Below are 23,449 nucleotides of genomic sequence, written 5' to 3'. Positions count from 1 at the left end.
CTTCTCTTCTCCAGGCTAAACAGCGCCAGCTCTCTCAGCCTCTCCTCATATGAAAGATGCTCCAAACCCTTAATCATCCTTGTTGCCCTTCGCTGGACTTGCTCCAGTAAGTCCCTGTCTCTCTCGTACTGAGGAGCCCAGCCCTGGATCCAGCAGTCCAGATGAGTCTCACCAGTGCTGAGCACAGGGGAAGGGTCACCATCCTTGACCTGCTGGCAATGCTTTGCCTCATGCACCCCAGGGTGCTGCTGGCTGCTTTTGCCACAAATATGCCAGATTAGAGTTTAGGGACAAAATTAAACCAGCCCAAGGAAGATGAAGAAAAACTTTTCCTAGTATTAGCTGGGTGAGCAGGCACTTCGCTCTGATAGAAAACATTCAGATTCAAGTACTTTGTGTCGGCTGGAATGGTTACAAATGAGTGCCATTCCCACCACACAGTCACTGGCCATGAGGGAGTTTTCTCTCCAGTCAGGAATTCCACGCCTGCCAAAACTGCAAGTGTAGGTTCATAAAGGTTTCGTTGGGTCAGTTTGGCACTTGCTGTTAACAACAAAGAAACATTACTCCCCTCCCTCACGACCACCAACCACAATACTGGAAAATTCTTGACCAGGTGTTTTCAAAGTAATATTATCCAATATTTCACAAAATCCATATGGTAACTTTTCACTCTGAGATAATATCTTGTCCTGTCTCAGATTAGGCTGTAATAGCACTTGTGTTAAAACTTAGACTTTGGAATTTCTCTTCTATTACTCAATGGAGTAAGAAAGATGGCTCTGACAATTGTTACTCCATTTCAGGTACTATGGAACAGTCTTTATTTCAGAATTGGTTACAGGGCAGTGTAAAAGGCAAATCTGGAGGATTAAACTTAAAAAAATAAATTTAAAGCTTTCAGAGAACAATTTCAAGCAGAAGTGAGTGAGAAAGTGTTTCAGAACAGAGACTGGAAGAACTAGAAAATTAATTACTATTAAATAGTTTTTAGTAAAGTCAATTGAACTGAGCAAGGATGTTACAGGTACTCTCTTTCTTCCCTGTTAGTCAGGTTCATCGTCTAATCCATACATCATGTCACAAAATTAACTGTGCTGGGCAATTATATGTAAACTATGTTTGAAATAAAGTTGGAAAGAATTTTATTCTCTCAATGAACCTATACTGCTAAACAATTGAGAAGAGTCAGGAACATGTATCTACCTCAACTTCTTACCATTGAAAAAACAGCTGCTTGGACACCTTAAAAACAAGCAAGCACCTTTGAAGTATTGATAGGAACAGAAGAGACAAGAGTGCCTTGCCTGCTGTTCATGTCCCTTGTTTTAGATAAAAACTGTGACTGTGAGAAGATATGGGTACTGCCCATACTATATATTATTAGGTATAACTTAAGGTTCTGCATATTTTTCATATTATTAGCAGCAGAAACCCTGCATCTAATGGAAAACTACTTAGGTTATAGGCTAAGTGAGCGTGAAGGTGGTAATAAAAATAAACTTGCTATGTATTTCATGCCAAAGTTATTAACTTTGCTTCATTTATCATATGCTGCCATACTTTTAGTCAGTCTACACTACCAGTAATTCATCAGTCATCATAGAGTGTTTCAGATACATTTGGTAACCTGTGTATATAGTATAGAAGCATTCTCCAGGTATTGTTTAACTAGGTGTCACATGAAGAATTCTTTGTCAAATTGCAGTGAAAAAACCTGTGATTAAATTCATCTACAGGCTTAATATTAAATGATTGCATTCATAAAATAACAGGATAAATCCACACTAGTTTCAAAATTATATCTAATATTATATAAGCTGTATAAAATGTCACATACAATTATTGCTAAAAAGACAAACCAGAGGAGTAATTAACACAGTTGAGAGTTCATATCACTAGAAGTATGAAAGCAGAAAGTAAAATTAATTACTTCCATCTCCCTCATATGGTTACTTATCAAACCAGGCCTCATGGGGACACATGATGCATTTCAACTAGACAATAAAAAGCAGCACGTAATTACACACCTCCTTGGAGTAACTGGTTTGTATCCTTGAAAATTCTCCAGAAAGTATTCTAACTGTGTGAAACACCTCAACTATTACATTGCTGTCAGTTCAGACAAATCATGCATGCAAATACATGCTTATATAAACAAACAGCGTGTTTATAATGCAACAGTTTAATATAATTACATCATCAGGTAATTAGAATGTGCAGTTATGTAAGTCTCACCCTTCTCCTTCTGCTATTGAATGAACTGCTAAGTACTAGGAGAAGATTAATCTTTATTAGTGGCATTTGAGATAATGGTTTCTGAAGGTGAAAAGCAAAAGAAACACCTAAAAATGTGAGATCTTCCTAGACAAGCAACTTCTGCTATACAAAACACTTTCCGCACAGCAAGACCTTATTTTCCTTGTTGTTTAAAAAAATAAATTAAAGCTTGAGAATGTAAAGCAGAAAACTGCTGGATCACTAAAGGCAAGATAAACATTTATAGTGACAAGGAGATAAAGCTATTACTGAACTCAGAAATTTAGGTTTTTCATTATTTGTGTAGAGAATCCTTTATCAAAACACTGCTTCATACCTATTGCCTAAAAATAGCAGATTAAAACAAAATGGTAACATTTCAGGACTCCTAATAACTATTTTCACATTATCCAAGTCCATGCAACTGCATAAAGAACAAGACAGAGACTGCAGATCTAAGTCCATATGTCATATTTAACCATAACTACTATGAACACTATAAACCTAGGTAGTGAAAGTTTCTTTCAAAAGACTCATGAGACAGTGATTTTTAATCAGAAACTACCATTTTGTTTTACCTCCTAGGATCTGGATTCAGCCTGGCTGATGAGAGAAAAAAAAATATGACTTCATGTGGAAAAAAAAAGTCAACTGGCAAACTGTAATCCTGGCTGAAATATTTAGGATCTGTTCTATGCTGGGGCAGGGCTTGTGGTTATACTACATATACTGGATGTTAAAAACATATTAAGGACATAGACTATATTTGAATGTGTCTGTTTTTATACATGTACAATTTACATAGCAAGTTTCTTGGGATACAAGTCATTGCCTGATGTGTTTTATAGAGTAAGTGCATTTCTGGCCCACAGCACAGAGTGAAAAAAAGGCTTACCACTATTTATGGTTTATGGGGCTGATGATATGGACTAGTGAGCAATAACCCCTTTCCACAACATACATAAATGCATATTTATAAGATTTCAGTGACTTATTAAAGCTTTTTTTTTTTTTTTGAGTCTTTTATGTACATAAGCTGTGCGCAAACAGCCACACTTTTGTCATGTTCTTACTTTTCATCCTTATGCAACAAAGTGAATTGTGAGAGAGAACTCCTACAAGCAGGGTATGAAGACTGGAAGAATCAATGCAGCAATAACTGAGGAACAGATGAAAAGACATACTTTCTTTCCTGACCATTCAGTTGACATCAATGAAATTGCTTTATTGATAAAATTGTGCTTTCAGAAGTAAAAGTCCTTAATATTTGCTCCACTATCCAGTTTTGTAGCAACATAGATGGGAAATATTTGCACCATTACCAGGAAACTGTACCTATTTGGAAAGAAAGCTTTTACAATGAAGACTATTGATACAGAGCACTGTGTTATGACTATTGCAAATATTACCCATCTTAATGAATGAATTTTACAGCTAAGCATTCTCACACTATTATATAAATTTACTTTTTTTTTTGCATTTGAATAATTGCCTTATGTCATTCAAATTATTTTTTAATGAAAAATTTTATATAAGAAGAACAATAGCATAATATTTGACTTCATGAACTGTAGAACAGTTCATAAACATGGATGTGGCTTTCTGCTTATAGCTGGCCTCAGTGCTAGAGAAGGATCAAGGACATACTTAACTTGCTAGTGTATCTGTAGCCGTAGCCTCCACTAATTTATTCCCATACTTTGTTTCCAGCTGACTTTGTTTCCAGCTGATGCAAATGAAAAAAGCCCACAACAAACTGCACTATCAAAGTACTTCCTCCTGCAATCATCAACTCTAAAGTCTAAAATTATTGTGCTGTTGGTGGACAGGTATGTGCGAATCTTTTGGGAGCAAAAGACAATATAACAAACACTTTTTTGCCTCTGCATACTAATGTTTCTTGTTAAGATGTAAGAATAATTTCTCTTGTACAGCCAAGATTAGTGAACAGAACAATGTTTGCTTTTTGGAAGTGAAACAAATAGAGACTCTACAACAGATTTTACCCTTCCTGCCTTAGAAGATCTGGTATTTAAATACCCAAAACCTGGAAAGAAGAATTGAAAATTTGATCTTACATCTCAATTGAAGTGCAGAAAAATCTTTAGAAGAAAGCTTACAGTTCAAAGCAATTGTTCATCACATGATAGATATTTTATGTACTTCATTAATTTATGGAGGGAAGGACTTATATGCATTTATTTTCCCTTTTGTCTATAGCTCTGGATGGTTCTTATGTGGAAATTAAAAAAACTCCAAGATACTAGTTGAAAAGATAACCAGGTCTACAAAGCTCTATTACAGTTAAAAATGAAGCATTTGACCTACATTTTTAGGTATCTCTATTTTGCCAAATAATCAATTTTTCAATGATCACATCAAAAATAAAACTGCTGCAAATACTTGATAATTCTATTGTTTTAGCACCATTACAACCAAAAACCTAATCTAGAGAATATAAAAAGATAGACTGTATTGAAAATTAGCCACTCTGTCTAGAACTATTGTCCATTCAGATCTGCTCTCCAGGATCATGCAACTGAATTCAGAAACACATGAGGACTTAAGGTATATTACTATAAAATCAAATTAGCATAAGGACAGATCACTATTAAAAATGTGGTTCAGACTTCACTTTTGTCCAGTGCAACACGTGTAGATTTCAGTATAATGTAACGGAATTTAGCAGCAGTTCAGTCAAATAGTTAAAACCATGCATTAGTAACAGAAGTGCCAAAAGAAGGTAGCAGTATTTCCACCCAATGTACTTACTCAACATAATCACTTATAACTAAAATTTTGTACAGTTTGTTTTTCTTAAATAAATTAATGTATAGAGCCTTCAGTGCCTGGAATTTCCACTTTTGAACTTTCTGTCAACATGAAAGTCATGTACTATCAAGGAATATTGGAAGAAAGGGCCCTGCCTTCCAAACTGCCAACCAACCTCATATTTAAGAAATCTAAGACCTCATACAGACATATGTGTATTTCTCTCAATAACTGTAGTGAATAAAGCACAACAAAAGTATAACAACCTATTTCAACAGCACCATCTCAACTAATTATTTTTCATTCTCCTCACAATTCTCTGGAATACCAAATACAAATTCTCTCTCTTTTTTAAGATTTTTTTTTGTTTCCAGAGGAAAACAACTGTCTGAAAACTGTCCAGCCATTAACTCTGAAAATTTTAATCATTATCTCTTTTCATTATCGCAACAGAGCATGTTGACAATAATCAGCCAAATACCAAATTAACATTTTTCATGTATTTGAAAGTAATGGAGGAAAACTAATTCAGTTAAGCTACAGAGAATAAACTTGATGCAATTTATATAACTTCTATAAATATCAGAAATGCTTCATGAACTCTCATGTCTGTCAAGCACTCAATTCAAGACTGTAGCTTGGCAGAGTAATTTTTATGTGATTAAAAAAATCTAAACACCCATTTCAGCGAAGTTTCTTTTCTGTACGTTTTAAAGCTGTACTTCAAGACACTTTTTCAAATGTGTTACATGCTGAAAGATGTCAGACAGAATCATGATGTGACTCACATTAGATCCCTGCAACAATTTCCAAAGCAACACTTAAAGGTTAGCAGTAGAACCATTTCTCATTTTCAAAACCATTTCAGTTTTGTTGAGTAGCTGCACACTGGAAAAAAACCTACCACTCTGGATACCTGACAAGTCCCTCAACTGAAGTGCTTGACTTACCTGCCACTGTTTCATGAGCTCCCAAACCATTTTGGCATCCTCTAGTATCTTTTCTTTGTGTGTAGCATCCTGCAGGACATTCGCAGTTGTTTCAGCTTCTGTAAGCCAAGCAAGGAACTTTTCGAGATCCAGGTAGAATTGCTGCAACATTCTTAGGGCTGATTCCAGTGCGGCTTCACGCTCAGAAACCCTGCGCAAGTACAAATAGTCAAATGCAGCACTCTTAGGAAGAAAAACAAATCTTAATCATTAAATCAAAGTATAACAAAGACACACTATATATTTTTCATGTACCAATCAAGGTAAGTTTGCAGATATATTAGCTACAGAACTTGTACTGTATGTTTGGCAGGTACGGTTCCTTTTTTATCTTTTCTCTCGAGAAGTAGTAACTAGAATTCATCTGGTAAAAAATTAAGCAAAAATACTTCTTTAAAGTACTATGCCTGAAACATGCACAATTAAAAAAAAAATCAGAAGTAATTCTCTGATTTGTTTTAATCAAAGTTTGTTTTCTTATTTGTCATTAACACTACAATGGGCAAACTTGTTTATTTTTAGAAATCATGAAATAGTTCCTGGCCACTGCGTGGTATGATTAATTCAATTATTAGTTTTTATGACTTGAAACCTTTGGAAATTGCATTCAACACCTTAAACCCTAATAACACTGAAGTTTGGGGTTTTTTTTGTGTTTTGTTTTGTTTTAATACGAATGTGATAAATTACAAGAAAGATCGCTACCAGTTACATGATAAAATACAATTTTTAAATACAAAGGCTATCTTATCCTTGGGGAAGATCTAAATCATAGATTGGGAAAGAACACTAAAGGCTCCAGCAATTCAGGTGCTGAAAAAACATTAAAGTGTATCTGTGTTCTGTCAGCGTTCATGTGCAATGTAGGTGTCACATGTACTCACCGATTTTTTACACTGAACTTGAGCTAAATATGGATTTAAAAGTGTGAGCTGGTAAGTATGACATCCTGTTCATTAACACGAGTCTGTCAGGACTTCTTAGCTATTGTATTACATGCATATTTGTTTAACATCAGCATGATAACTGAGTAATTTTTTAAGCTCAGGAAATATATAGTAAAGTCATTTGATAATTTATGTTATTTCAAGTGGAATGAATGCAATTTGATGCACACCTATGTTTAGTCTACAAATGTGTCACGATGTGGATATTTCTAGATAGATTTCCTGTCTAGTTTTATAGTTATTTAGACAGAGACTAAGATAGCAGGTTTTAGCAGATATAATTTCTCAGGTTGCAATTTATCATAACTTTACCAGAGGAGGCCATGAAATTTCTAAGTGCTAATCTCTATTTCAAATCCTGGTGCTGTCATGAAGAGGTTGTACTCCTCAATAGGTAATGATATCATCCTAAAAAACTAGTACACTTGTTGAAGTAAGAAAAGAAACAAAAAATTAACACAAGTTTTGCCAAGTGGCACTGACTTAATATGTTTTTCGACAAGCATACAAGCAAATTGCAGCAGAGGATAGCAAGAACAGAAAAATTCAGTCAGAGTACAGGTGAGGAAAACCATTTCAGGAAAAAAAAAAATCCTTCCTAAGAGTCAAATCTCACGATAGTTACCATATTTCTATCATATTTTTAATCCTTTAACATCTTATTTGCTTTTCCCAACCATTTTGTGGAAAAAGGAATTTATTCTTGGATCTTTTTTTGATTCAAAAACTGAGAAAGCTATTGAATGCCTCACCACAAAGTCATCCACCAATTTTTTAAAACTTAAACACGGACTGGATTTTTATCTCAGATGCACCTGTTGCTATCTACAAGAATTCTCCACATCATGGCACTGCTTAGCCTGTATTAGAATATATCCCCAGGGGCCTCTTAGGAGGAGACTGAGACACACTTCACTTCAGAACAGTGAACATGATCTCTTTCCCAACTTTACATGGACATAAACATGGCTTGTGGTTAGGCCACTCTTCAAATTTAAAACAACTGCAATGAAAGAATTTGTTGTTCTTTTGTTAAACTAAAAAATAATTACATAGATATCACATCTAAATATACTAACAATATACATTAAATCAGTATAAACTTAGAAAAAAGATGATAAGAAACAAAATCTTTTACCTGGAAAATACTGTATTGACCTATTTATCACTTTTAGCTCAAAAATAGCATCACGTTTATTCGATAGAACTTGGAAATGAAATAAACTTACATAAACTAAAAATATTTTATCCAGTTCTTCAGAGCACAATTCTATTGTAAGATATGCTTTATAGCAGTATTCTAACTCTATTTTCAGCGTGCAACATGATAGCTAATATCAATGCCTTTGCAGAATGAGGTGTAACGCTTTTTTCAGATGCAGTCCCTTCAAAATATTAAAGGCACATTTTTAACTACAATCCACCTGAATTCCTATAAATACATAGCAATGCTCTAATAACAGCATTCTGCAAATACACAGTGATTAAAAAAGAGGGTTTAAGTCTATTTGTGTATATTTAATTTTTTGCATGGTATTCTGAGAAGTAGGACCCAAAGCCACATTCATCCACTTGTGTAAATACCTAGTGTATTTTTAATCTACAAAAAATAAGAACACAAGCACAGATATGAAAAATATATTCAAAGGGAGTGCTATTAGAAGTATTACTCAAAATCAGAATTTATGTTTTAGAGAAACTTCCAGACTACATGAAAAAATATAGTATTTTATTGATCTGGGTAAAGAATTAAGTTTTAGTTATGAAGAATCTTCTGGCACTTCTATTCTATGATGCACAGAAATCTTACGGCACATAATTCTTTCAGCCTACAGAAATGTGTTGCTTATCTAGAAGCACACTAATACACCCACCAGAAAATATCTAGTACTTTGCTTTTTAAATTTTGATACATCTAATATGCAATAAACATTCAACTACATTGACAGCTCTGCAGCTTATCAATAAGCTTCATTCTACATGGATTTCTAATTACTTCAAAATTATGAGGTTAGAATAGAGAAAAGGAGGTCTAAAAATGAAGAATAAAACTGAGTATCAAATCCAGCATGTGATAAGATAAATCGCACAAAATTATAGGGGAGACAAAAATACATATATTGAACAAGAAATTATTGCACAAAACCAAAATAAAGATGCTTTCTTTTTAGTCTGTATCATCAAAATATGTTTAATTCAATTCCATAGTGAGTGCAAGCTGTAAGAAAAGAACATGAAGTAAGCAGAAATAGATTTTAATGTAAATTGAAAACTGCACAGTAGGAACACTACAAAATACTGCTGAAATACTAAAAGATAATCATAACAAAACCTATTTTTAATGGAACGATCCTGTTTTTCTCTGTTCTACTATGATCTAAAAATAAACACATAGTGGTATAACCAAAAGCTTCTTACTCATGGGAGAAATACTAAAGGTGGGATTCATCTTATTTCCATCTAGATACCCAGAAGTTAGGCAACTACACTCCCTCTGCAAAACACGGAGACGCATTTTTGGAATTTAATTCCTCCTTCCTTGTCTGTACCCATCTGTTGAACCAGATTCAATGTCAGAGTAAATTTTTTTCTCTTGACTACAATGGTAAGTTACCTAAAGCTTACAAAATTTTAATTTTACACAAGCCTAAATTTTACACAATTAAAGGTAGGTAAGATGGTCCCCAATCTAGTCTGGGGACTGTTGTTTAGGAACTAGTGGCATCGGTGGCAGTGCACTGACCAACTCTAGTTGTCATATGAGCTTTGTTGCAGGACAGAAATTATGGCACTCTCTTAAGAATGTGTTAGCTGAAGGCTTCAAGTTGAGGGAAAATGGAGGCATGTCAGAGGAAGTGAGTCACACAATGTGTATAAGTGTGAACATTTATATTCACAGGAAGAAGTTTTTAAGGGTTTGAAAAAAAATCCACAAAACAAGAAAAAAATACCAGCCTCTGCTACAAGACATTGCTATGATGCTGAGAACTTTTAAAGCTAATATTTTTAAAACGTAGCTGCTTACAAAAGTTTGGGAAGATAGGCAGGGAAAAATTAAGTTATCTGAAATCTGTGTGATCTTTAAGTTCATAAGTAAGGTACTGTATTCTTAACTAAAAGTCAGAGTCCGTACCGTGATATACATACAAAATAAATATATACAACAAAACACAAAATCTATACAACTGAACAACCTGGTACAGAATCTAACAAGAAGAGAAACTCCTCCAATTTGAACTCAGACTATCTGTCTTGATACGGACACAGTATTGTTCTTTCCATGATAATCACACACAGTTTCCTAAATGATGACCGTCTCTTCAGATACTATAACTAGAACATCCTAAATCATCTCCCGATCATAGTAATAAGCCCATATAATTTGTCCTTTCTTAAAAATCTGTTGACACAAAGGGAGAAATGCTTCAAAGAGCAGTTATTCACTCTGCTGAGCAAGATGCAATTGTTTTTTCCCCGATACATTTTTCTATTGTAAAACTCTGCAAAACCAGAAAATATGTTGTATTAAAAAATGTTTCTGGTGTTTATGTACTTAGGAAAATGGATGCAGCAAGAAAAACTATTTCTTTTGCTATTGTTCATTTGTTGGCTTGTTTCTAGTCTTATACTTGTCATAGCCCTTCTCAAAATAGCCAGATCCTGTATGAAAATAACAAAAGGCATCAAAATCCCCCAGCAGTTTCCATTGAACTGCTCTCTTTGTTACTAAAGACACTAAAGCAATTTAAAAACATATTATTTAATTTAGACTGTTTGTTCCTTACTTTTCTTTATTAAAGCACCATTGATATTTAATGAGAAAAAGAGGAAAAAAAAGGAAAAAGGTGTGTTTATCTATGAAGTTTCAGATCAACTTTGGATACTAATCCCCCATCTCTTCTACACCATTTTTGTCAGACTGAGGAGGTGTGCTGGTTTTGGCTGGGATAGAGTTAATTTTCTTTACAGTTGATTTTCTTTATAGTAGCTAATTTGGGGCTATGTTTTGGATTTGTGCTGAAAACAGTGTTGCTAACACAGGGATGGTTTAGTTGTTGCTAAGTAATGTTTACACTGGTCAAGGACTTCTCAGCTTCCCATGCTCTGCCAGGTGCACAAGAAGCTGGGAGGGGACACAGCTGGGACAGCTGACCCCAACTGACCAAAGGGATATCCCAGACCATAGGACATCATGCTCAGCAATAAAAGCTGGGGGAAGAAGAAAGAAGGGGGGGGCATTCGGAGTGATGGCGTTTGTCTTCCCAGTAACTGTTACGTGTGATGGAACCCTGCTTTCCTGGAGATGGCTGAACACCTGCCCGCCCATGGGAAGGAGTGAATGAATTCCTTGCTTTGCTTGTGTGCACAGATTTGCTTTCCCTATTAAACTGTCTTTATCTCAACCCTCGAGTTTTCTCACTTTCACTCTTCTAATTCCCTCCCCCATCCCACTGAGGGGGGAGTGAGCGAGTGGCTGTGTGGGGCTTAGTTTCCGGCTGGGGTTAAACCACAACAGGAGGGTTGCTAAAAGCAAAGGAAATATCACACCCTGGGGCACAAAATCACATACACGGATTTCTTTATAGGACCTTTAAATAACCTCTTTTTAAATAAGCACCTGCCAACATCAGCACAAAGGATCTCTGTTACCACAGAGGAAAATTCCTCTTCAACCTTTTTAAAAACAATTTATTTGTCTCCTTATACTCTGTTCACTTATGGGATCCCACATTCCCAAAATGTCTCTTAATGGGATAGCAAGCATAGAGAGTGTTAGAGGGAATTTTTTCTAACAGGCTTTTCTTGCCCCCATTGCTTTTATCTCCTTTTCCCTTCTTGCCTTGGCATAGGTCTAGAATATACAAAAACATAATATAAATGTGCATTTTCCCTACGTTCATCATAACCATAAATTATCACACTTACATCGTGAACTACAGAAAAATCATTAATGAAACTAAGTGTACTGTTTTAATTCCTTTGTAATTAAAACTAATTACAGGTTATCTTTTGTGTTATGGAAAACATTTTATGTTTACTTGGGATTTCTAATCTCCTGATAAATTTTCATTAAAATCACTTTCCAGAGAGTAAATCTTAAGAATTACCAGGTTAAAGAAAAGGGAATCTGAACAACACGCAACAGTCAGACATATGAAGTATCATTAAAAATGACTTGTAGATACAGTATAATATTCTGATGGACTCACTCAAGAGGCTTTTCTAAATAGCCCTTAGTCAAAACTTAAAGGAAGTATGTTAAAAACCAAACCAAACAAAAAAATCCCAAACAAACAAACAAACAAACCAAACCAACACACAGTCCCACAAACACCACCACCACCCCCCACCTCAATTCTCTGAACTCATGAAACAGATTCCAGTCTAACCCTCGTATCCTTCAAGTAATGCCCCAACAAACAATGGGAAGATAACATTTAATAATTCGGGTATTCCCATTAAAGAGAGAAGTCAGAAAAAGAAAAAAATCCTAAAATCAAACCTGTAAACAAACAGACAAAACTGGTATTTTATTCCACCAAAAGAACCAAAAAGATTATTTTTCTGTTTAAGTCTTCTTCACACTTCATGGTCTATAATAGTTAGAATTAAGTTTTTCCTTGCATTCCAAAACATATCATTCTTTTGAGATTCCAAGGCCGTCAACAGTGCCATCTAATAAACAGCATATTAATTACTCAGATACAATTTATTAAGATAAAATCTTTGCTTTCTAAGACAGAGAAGTGTAATTAAAACTGATTATGAAAATAATTATATTCTAAAGGCACTTGTTTTCTTACCCTTAATTACTGTAGAAACAACTAAATTTAATAAGACTGTGAAATGCACTGATGGCATTACATGAAATCAATTAGGGCTCACAAAAGATACTATTAAACTGTTAGTGTAGTTTTCATTTAAAGCTGCAACCTCTGAGGGCTGAGCTCAGTGGCCTAGCAGAACAGTGATTTGCTACCATGCAAGAGAAAGAAGCCTCAATTTCCAGACTGGAAAACTTCTCTGGCAGCACTTACAGTTCTTATTGTACCATGCATCATCTCAAGTTAAGTGAGAGTAACACTAAATAAATAATTAGATAAACACACACATTTTTTTCCCCTCTAAAACATGGGCCTTAAATAGTACTCGTATTACACAAAGATTCTGACAGATCAGATAGATTGACTCAAAATATTTTAAAACAACTATTCCAATATGTCAATATATTTTAAGCATACAACTGCTAAAAAGAAATAAAGATAATGGTCAAGGTCCAGCTCTGTAATATTCAGCTCAGAAGTAGCTGGTAACCAAAACTGGTTAGCATCTGGGTAAGAAGGAGAGACATCAAACTGCCTACTGTTTCTTATATCTATATAATTTAATACAGTAATATTAGTTGTAAAGAACCACTCCGTATCTTATATAGTTATTCTTTACTATTCAGGATGTTCCAGACTCCTACAGAAAACTGAAATATAGAATAAGTTCCCCACTATAAGGGGATAATGTGATTAAAATAGATCTAATGCGGAAAGATTGTAATACAACAGGAACTATAACCAGAGGTAATATGAGAATACAGAGTAATACTAATAAATTATTATTATTATGGAGTTTCAACAACATCGGGAAGAAACTATAACTCTAGTTCTGTTCATTGGGATTATGTAAATATAAAGAAATAAATATTGAAATTCCAGAGTCCAATTCAGCAAATTCAGACGATGTACAACTCACACTCAGTTCAACAGAACTCAGTATGGGTTTGATACAAAAGCCTTACAGAGAAAATCCTAACTCCACTGAGATGAATGGCTAACCTTCAACTGACTTCAAAGGAAACAGGATGTTCTGTGATAGTTCTACCTCAATTCTTTTTTGGACAAATTTCAAAGATAAAAATTCTTAGCAGAAGAAAACATAACCCTTCAAACAACAATTCTGGACAATTTAACAGAGTGGAGACAGGCATAAATACACCAAACCACTAGGTCTGGGAGTGAGGAGGTCTGACTATTCTGCTATGAAGAGCCATGACAAAAGTGCATATACCTGAAATTTTGTGTGCTCACATGCAATTCTGGCAGACTCATCCAAATCTAACTCTTCAATAGTGCATGATTTGCAATGTTTTCTTCCTCCTCAATAAATTTTAAAATAATTATCAGGTATTTACATTAAGAAGACACTTGATTTGGCTTGTGACTTATCATTTTGTATTCACTGTCATGCAAGTATACTCTATATATTCTAGATAATTTATTCAAGGTCTGGGGAGATGCATTTCTTTTCCTGAACATATGTATACCTGCTCTCAAATAACTTTCCAAATTTTAGTCGTGGAAATGAATGAATAACTGATGCATTCATCAGTTTAACTGATGATTCAGCTTTACTTCAGCTCATGCAAAGAAATCCATGAAGTATACCATAAGGTCCTTAAAGGAAACATACCTCTATATTTTCTGTTATTTAACCAAAAGATAAATTTAAAATGGTCTTGTATAAACAGATGTGTTAACGAACACTGAATTGGCTTGTATGTGGCAACACAATGAGATTTTGAAATATTAACGTTCTTCAATCCTGTTCTTTTTGCAGAAGGAACCAAGCTCACCTTTTAAAATCTTTCATTTCCACCTAGCCGCTGTTATTTCTGAATAGGAGGCCTAAATCTAAATAAAAGCCTGATTAAAAACAACTTGAACTCTTGTCAGCTCAAGGCTCACATTCATGATTGTATTTGACACAATAATCATCGTCATATCTTAAGACCGAAATCTGGTTGGCAGTCCTTGACTTAGTTCTGCTTTTTCCAATTAGCTGAAAAATTGCATCCCAGCTCATCTTCCAGGAAATATGTTTACATTTATAGGTTTTTTTCACAGGTGAAAGGGCATGACAATATATTCTAAAATACTAACTTGATAGCCATTTTCTTTTTAATATATCTACCTCTAGCAAATAGGATTTGAGAAAAAAAAATAAAGTAGCAGCACACGTCCTCAAATGATCTTGCAAGAAATAACTCTTAACCATCACATGGAGAGGGAAAAGGCTCCAGAAATGTGAAGATATAACTATAGACATTTTTCCAGATGAATACTTTTGAAAAGAAAGTTTCAAAAAAATTCCAGCCTCTACTTTTACTATCTATTTATTAGCAAGAAAATAATGTAACTTTGATTATGGTATGGTTAAAGAAACAATATTAACTTCTGATCCTGAGAGAAATCAGTAGAAAGCATGAAAAGATGTGGAGACAGTTGCTCATTTCCATAAATTTGGTCACAGAGTCATAGAACGGTTGAGCTTGGAGGGACCTTTGAAAGTCATCTTGTCCAACACCCCCTGTTCAAGCAGAGTCCCTAGAGCCAGTTACCGGATACAGACAGCTTTTGAGTATCTCCAAGGATGAAGACTCCACAGTCTCCCCAGGCAGCCTGTGCCAGCACTCAGTCACCCTCACAGTGAAAGTGTTTACTGATATTCAGAGGAATATCCTGCTGTGTTTCAGTCTGTGCCCATTGCCTCTTGTCCTGTCACCAGGCACCACTGGAAAGAGCCTGGCTCTGTCCTCTTTATACCCTCCAGAGTCATGGGGACATCACATCAGTGCCCATGGACTTACATATGCCCAGTTTGCTCAGGCCCTTCACTTCAAGAAGGCAAAAGCCAGCAAATAAAATGTGTCATATTTCACAGTAGTTATGTGCCATTTACCCAGGTTCACAGAAGGCACACCCCAAACCCAGCACACTGTTAACCACCTAAGAAGAACACAGGGGACGTGATGACAAATCATTAGGTGATGTCCCCTGTGCTCTGTGTTATCCCAAGGAATTTCTATGGATGAAACACTTAGACACAGACATCTTGGTGCCTACATGCTGGACAGACAGCTGGGACAAACACATCCAGGAGTACCTAGGTATATGAAACTGTTTAAAATAAAAATCACCTTCCCATCCCATAAGATCTGGTATTGAGCTCTGTTACAATGTCACTATAGCATTGCATTATGATTTCCTACAAGAATATCTGAATCACTAAATGATTCCCTATTTCATGTTTTCCTCTGTTCAGAGAAGTCATGGCTCAGGTTTTCTAACAAGGTATATAAGAACAGCGCACAAAGCTTGAGAGGGAAAAGTTTCTGTTTCATCAGAGACCTGTATGCATAAAGTTGACTACAGATGTGAAACCCAATCTATATCCACAACAGAAATTGCAAGAAAATAAATGAGTAGCAAGGTGTGGTATTGATGTAGATCATGCAGACAATGTTCCGTTATTTGGCTTGGTTATTACTTTTTTCAGATGGTAGCCATCTTAATTTTTCAAGCTATATTCTAGTACAACAAAGGATTCCTAGAAATTAGATTAGAACAATTATGTTAAGAGTTCATGGGAGGAAAAATAATGTAAAACACTAAAAAACAGAGACAGGTTATCTCAGAAGAATCATAAGAAAGCAAAACTGAAAAACTTTTAACATTCTTAACCTCAGGTAAACACTGGAGATGGTTGCTTTGTGTTGCAATTGACAAAAATTAAGTTCAACTGATATTAACACATTTATTAGGTATACACGGGTGGATTACAGACAACTCATTAACCTTCCTATTAAAAATGCAAACACATAAATGTAGAAGTGAATTAGTAAAAAAAAGAAAACTGTAGCATTACTTGATCTCCCCTTCATTCTGCTCTTGCAGTGTGAGGTACGTGCACAAGACTGTGTATAAATTAGTCACAAAAAATGTTATGCAAAATGCAGTATTAGAATAGTCTTTCTCACAAATTCCATGTTTTGCAGTAGCCACAGATCTCTAAATTCCATACTTTACTGAGTGATTTATATATACTGTACAATCTCTCTTTACCTAAAGGACAAAAATACTGAACAGTCAAGGAAATAAATAGATATTTTTAAATCCACATAGCATTACCATGACACACTGTTTTTGCAGGTCTTTAATATATTTATGTGTTATTTTGATTTCTTATATTAACTTCTGTAATTCTTTCTTGATTATCTGTACTTCTGATCTAAGAAAAGGTCATCATCTGCTATCCAATACCTGCAACACAGTTTGTCTCAATTACTTGAAATTGTTAAATATTTTTAATGACAACTGTACATTCAGATCTGATCTCTATATGATTGTTTAATGTGCCACAGCTTATTCAGAATGACAATCTGAACAAGAGCGGCTTATTTATCTTACTAATTTTAGTAGTCCCAAATATCAAGTAGTGACATTATTCTAGTAAATTTAATATGACTAGTTCATTTGACCCAGTTTGAGCTAAGCATATTATACATGTAGCAAACTGCTGATGACACCACATGAACATGTAATTATGTTCAACAACCTTTAATATTTATGACTAGCTAAATGTTGCCCCTCCATAATCAGACAGTACCCAAACAAATATATATCTAGAAGGAGAAACCACCTATAAAGACTATAAATACATCTATACAAATGCTAAAGTGTTGTGTTTCCATCAGAAACAGAAATGAAGGCCTCTGTTGGGAGTGGGTACTCAAGAAGATTTCTGCTTTCATGTGTAAATATCATTCCACATTTCTTTAATAAGTGTATTATGGACCAATAAAAATCTGCATCTTTGAGAATAACACATTTGCCAACTGTTTCTTAGAATTAACTGAAACAAAAGATGAAAACTAACAATAAAGCAATATAATCTATTTACTATCCACAAGTTAAGCCCCTATACAAGGAGCTATTTAGGAACCATGGAAGGGATGCAAAGTTTTGTTACAGAAACCTCTTGAATGAAAGAAAACTGAGATTAAGAACATATAATGTAGTCAAGGTAAATAATGTTCAATGCTGAGCATCAGGAGCCTGTCCCAAGGGAGCAGTACTAGGTGTTATTCAGTGCATTAATTAACCATTGGGAAAAGGGTGTAAAGAGCAAGATGGTGAATTTGTTGAGAGTAGTCAAACCTAGGAAGGACTGTGAATAATTCCAGATGGAAGAAATAATCAGGAGTGTGATAGCAGAAAGATTCAATATAGATGTTTCCAAAATACCAGACACTACAAGAAAGATTTAAACTCAGTATACACTGCTGGGTTCTGAACTAGCTGTAGCCTTGAAGGAAGTTAGCATTTAAAATCAAGACCAACAGCTTAATGAAGATGTCAATACATACTAGCATCTGAAAGAAATACTAGTTAAAAAAAAAAAAAAAGGAATAAAGATTATGTCCATCTTTAACTCACTCTCCTGATGCTGGCTTGGGTACCTCGTCCCAACCAGCACAAAGGAGAGTAACATCAGACATAAAATGACTAAAGCAGTGACATGTGAAAACCAATTTAGCTAGAGCAAAATTTAATAAAAATGTTCCATGCTTCTGCTTTTATTTTCCCCAACATGAAAAGAAGTAACAGTGACAAGTGTCCACAGCTCCAAGGGGTCAGCACAGTATAAAAAGGAAGAGTGTCACCAAAGGCAGATCTGAACTATGGTTTCTTAGTGCCATCTTATTTGAAGAAGTCTGGTGGTATTCGCACAGGAACAGAGAGAGAGGACAGCCCTGGAAGAATTGCCTCCCATCCCTTGGAGTAAAACCACACTGAGAAATTTACGTCGACTGCCACAAAAATAAATCTACCCTCTTGGAATCAGTAAAGGTATATGGTTCATAATAGAGCAATAGACACTATTAGTAATTAATTAACATAGCTGAAGTACCAACCTTAGACATGCTCTAAGCACCAAGAACTCATGGAAATTTTTGAACTGTTTACCATTACTGATAATAAACAGAAGCATCTTTCAGATTTTAAAACAAAAGAAGAACCAAAATCAGCATATATGTCATGTTGCAGGATACAGAAAATTCAAGTTAGATTTAAAAAAACACCACTAAATTAGACTCAAGTCTAACTTGACATGAATTTAAAAAATAAGAAAGCATATAAATAATAGGAAAGAAAACAAGAAAAAGAAAATAATGAAAATAAAAAAGAAAACATAAGATACTAATAAGATAAAATGCAGAAAGTGGGAAATGGGTGTTGCAAGCTTGGCACTTTAGGTAATTCCAAGATATTTGTTTTTACCATATGCCGTGTCAAGTGAACAAATGGAATCTCAAAAATATGTAGCACATTTTAAACAGATAAAAATAATACTTTTTTCTTTCTTTACCAACAAAAAGTGGACCTGTATAATTCATTGCCACAAGGCACTACTGTGCTTAAGCAGATATGTATCAGATACATAACTGATTATGTATCTTGCACAAAGGAAGAATCTGCAGATATGCCAGCTAGAGTGGTAATTCCAAGAGCTATTATTTCTTATCATTTGCAAGAGATAATATTTCTTATAGTTTGTAGGAGATGTAATGCTTAGTAGCTGGGGAAGAGCTCTACATTTTTTAAATGTGTCAGGGAATGTAGCACAGTACAGTTAAATTCGGGGTATTGGGCAAGATGTGATTGATACTGGATGCTAAACAACATGAACATACTGGTCTTTTCCTTTTCACAAATTCCTTGCTTACTTACTGTTTCCCCTTCTATGTACCTGTGTCAGATACACTTTAAAAGCTCTGTCCTCAAGATTTACCAGTTTAATCTCACCTTTCCTCAATGATTTCTCACCACCCTTATTTTAGGACATGCAAGAAAATTACATTGCTAATTCTGTTGCTTTCCCATCTGCCCTCAGTATTGCCACCTCCCCAGGTCTCTGCCTTGGTCAGTACGAGTCACGACCAGCAGCTTCTTGTGTCACCGATCCCCATCCAGAATGGTAACGACTCGTCATCATTTGTCAATTTCTTTGTGAGTTTTTATATAAACATGCGGTTGAAATTTCGTTCATAGTTAAAGCACAGCCACACAACAAAAGGCAAGCACCACTGTTGTCAAATTGACACATTTGGTGGCAACTTCCAAAGAGAGAATAAAAATTTAATAGGCAGACTGAATTGTCCTCTCAGTTTCAAGTATGACTGACAAGCCAGTGAGGGGGAAGCTTACACTGCCTGCATAGCAGCTGATCAGAAGCTGAACAATCATGAAGCACCAAAGCTTGCGATAGCAAGGAAATGCTGTAAAAAAAAAAAAAATCCATAGAAAACACCAGGGAAAACAAACCAAGGCTATCACAAGAATAATAACGCAAACAAAAAATGACAACTAAGGTCAAATTCTTTTTTGCTGGCACTCTGCTAGTCCATCAGCTTTATTAATTTCTGTTCAGTTGTTTGTTTTAAAGGACATGAAGCCTGATAAGAAGTCTATTGAGGGGAAAGGAAAGACATTCATTTGTTGCAATAACCTTTGGATGAAAGCAATAATCAGTTTGCTACAGTTTGTTAATTTATCTGCAGACTAATAGGAAATAGATTTAAGGTTGCACTTTCAGGGCACAGAGCATTAGCTTCTGTTCTTGTTCAAATAGAGACTAAAACTCTCTAATTACTTCAGAAAAATCTCACCTTTAAGGAAAAGAACAACACATTTGTCTTAATCTTCTAATGGAGTAAGAACAAAAATTGACATTTCTGTTCTCTCACAAAATCAGGCTTACTTATGTCTTCCTTAGTACCTTGCTCCTCCTGCATCTCCTGTGGATGCAAAAGAGCAAGATTTCTCAAATGTAGTGTTTCTTTGAAATGTCCATATTAAGCTCTGATTATGATTCAAGTTAGTCCATGAAATCTCTCTCCTTTCAGAATTCTGTGCCATAAAATATTTAACGATTTTGTCCAGTTGGATTTCACTATAACATGAGAACTGTTCTCATTTTCATCAGAAAGGAATAAACAGCATTTAACACGCCATAAATATGAGCAAAGCAGCAGAATTCTATTTCACTCAAGACCAAAATATAAACCAAGAATGAGAAAAAAAATGGAAAGAGCAACTGTCTGAGCAGTAAGGAATAGACGTTCTACTTTCACTTTTCCTGCTTAGTTTTAATTATTAACTTGCTCTCAGTATTTGAATCTGAAGGCTTCTTTGCAAAATGCCAGTGCTGTCCCCCTTTTTAATTGTCTATAACAAAATCATTAACATTAGATTACAGTTAACAACCAAAACCACTAAACTATCAATCAGCTGAATTCCTGGTGTTTAAAAAAACTCAGCAAGCCACAGACAAGTTGGAAAAAACCAATTAATTTAAGAACAACACCATTTTACTCTTTGAGGTGATTTCTCTTTGTCCGTGGGAGGACTTAGCAGACCTACAGATGATCTATTGCCTTTCTGGAAGTGAAAAAGGTACTAGCCTACAGATCTATCTATTCAAGTGGTGGCAACATTAAGTTTATTCACACTGATAGAGTTTTAAGAACCATGTCCCTGAAGTCACAAGGATCCACAGATCCTTTTAGTCCAGTACTGTCTCACTGACGCTATCTTATCCTAAAATAACTCAAGAACTCTTTCCTTTTTTAATCCTAAAAGAGTTTCTCAAAAATCACACAAGAATATGTTCACAAAGGTGGAAATGATGAATCACACCATATTCTGGGTAACATTGCTTTTTCAGCTCATCCTACCAGCATTTTGAAAGCATTGCATATCCAAGACTATCCTCTTACAAAGTAAACCACAAATATTCAGTACCCTCAGTTGACTTCTCATCTTGGATCCACATACTGGCGTCAGTACTGCAGAAAAAGTACAGTCAGCTGAGTGGAGAATGAAGGTGAAAACCAGAATATAAGCAGCTAAGATGACTTTGAAGATCTCCTATTTATAGGAGCTTCGTCTGGCATTTTTATTTATGTCTTTTTATATTTTTTTCTATATGTGGCTGAAATTTCATCATTCTTAGGGGCATTAGGAAGAAAAAATAACAAAGCAATGTTAACTGATGTCATTGCTGATAAGCTTGAGATTATATTTTGTACATAAATATTTGTTTGAAAGCGTAGGGAGTTAGTCAAATGTCTTTTAAATAGGTAACCTCTCTTTTATCTATCATCAGAAAACAATCCCTCTCCCCTAAATGGCCTTTTAGGTGTACTTTTTAATATGGATATGTTAAGGGATGATACCTAACCAAGTAAAACATAAAATAAGAAATATCTCAAATTAAACTCAGAGCATCTAAATCTTGCCAGAGTAGTATTTGCACTCTTTTAATAGTCCTTTTTTGTGCTATTTTGTTTAAAATAATAGTAACTGAATGGAACAAAGAAAACAAAAAATACTTTAATCCTTTATCTGAAAACAACTCTTAGGAAACTTCAGATACCCATATTTCAAACACAAACCCCTTAACATTCTTGCATCACAAGCAGATAATAAAGATTTTTTCTTCAGAGTTTGCCAATGTTACAAACTCTGCTGGAGAGTAACTTCCGAGAAGCATGGAGTGCTGTACTGACAAAGTGAGACAAATTAGTTTCATGAAAATTAAAAGGTTCTTGTACCCTTTTGTCTAATGGGAAAGATATTAGGACCCCATATAAAATTCAGACTTTCCAGAAGAGTTCTGGATTAAATGCTTTTTTGAAAACTTTTTTTCTCCTCCTATTCAGAAGAATAGTCAACAGAGCTACATTAGTTCTTCACAAAAACATGCTGACATATAAAATTATTTGCTCCTTAACATAATCTTGGGTGTGATACCTGAGACTGCAGAGGCTCACTTTCATTCAACATGAATAGTTCTACTGACTAAGTAAAAATACTTATGTCCTTATAGAATTAAAACCAAGCAAAGTTCTCAGAGACAGCATGTGACAAACACCTACACTGAAACTTTACTTTTTTAAATAATAGAGGCAACAAAGATAAACACGTATTATCAACATTTCTCACAAAACAAAATAATTGCCCTACAATTGCACTGTTTTCCAGCAGTCTTTGCAATTTGAAATTAGTATCTATTGTTAAGCTGGTGTAAATAACGAGCTTCAGCATGACATATTGGTTGTAAAAAAGCAGTCACTCTACATATCTACTTTATTGAGCCTGGCAAAATTATTTCAAAAAAAACCCCAATCAATAAATCACCACAACATGATGATAAAAATAAAAATTATAATACTGTAGTTTCTTTGGGAAAAAAAGGAAAAAAATTACATCGGAAAATGACATTTGACTATTGTCATCTTCATCCGAAGTCTTACATTTGCAATGATTTTTTGCCTACGCCCACACGAATGCAGCTCTATAGCCAGGACAACAACTGCAGGCACAGACGTGTAAACAAGCTTCCCATATAAACAAGGTTCCCATGGCCACTTACATTTTTAATTTAGTTGTTTTACTGTGCTCAAAGAAAGTGTGCCTGCACAAAGAACTATAATAGCTGTTCATACGCATGGAATTATGCTGATTTTAGGAATGCAGACCAACCTTCAAAGCAATAGAAGAATGGAAAGGAAAAGGCTGAATTTACTTGGAGAACCTAGAAGATGGGAATGTTCTTTAAAGTAAAACATATTGTGAATTCTTTCCT

The 23,449-nt window shown here is 34.9% G+C and overlaps 1 protein-coding gene across 2 annotated transcripts in view; it reads right to left on the bottom strand.

Annotated features, from left to right (window-relative positions):
- Nucleotides 1–23,449, bottom strand: part of DMD (dystrophin) — a 1,150,282-nt gene that overhangs the window by 245,841 nt on the left and 880,992 nt on the right. For both annotated transcript variants that reach the window (XM_072848384.1, XM_072848392.1), the window contains one exon: nt 5,982–6,171. In XM_072848384.1, the coding sequence (XP_072704485.1) occupies nt 5,982–6,171 (190 nt within the window). The remainder of the gene's footprint in view (nt 1–5,981; nt 6,172–23,449) is intronic.

The sequence above is a fragment of the Ciconia boyciana genome, chromosome 1, assembly GCF_034638445.1.
Source record: "Ciconia boyciana chromosome 1, ASM3463844v1, whole genome shotgun sequence".
Lineage (NCBI taxonomy): Eukaryota > Metazoa > Chordata > Aves > Ciconiiformes > Ciconiidae > Ciconia > Ciconia boyciana.
The sequence above is the reverse complement of the archived record's forward strand: the minus strand, read 5'-3'. Positions and strand labels throughout refer to the sequence as shown.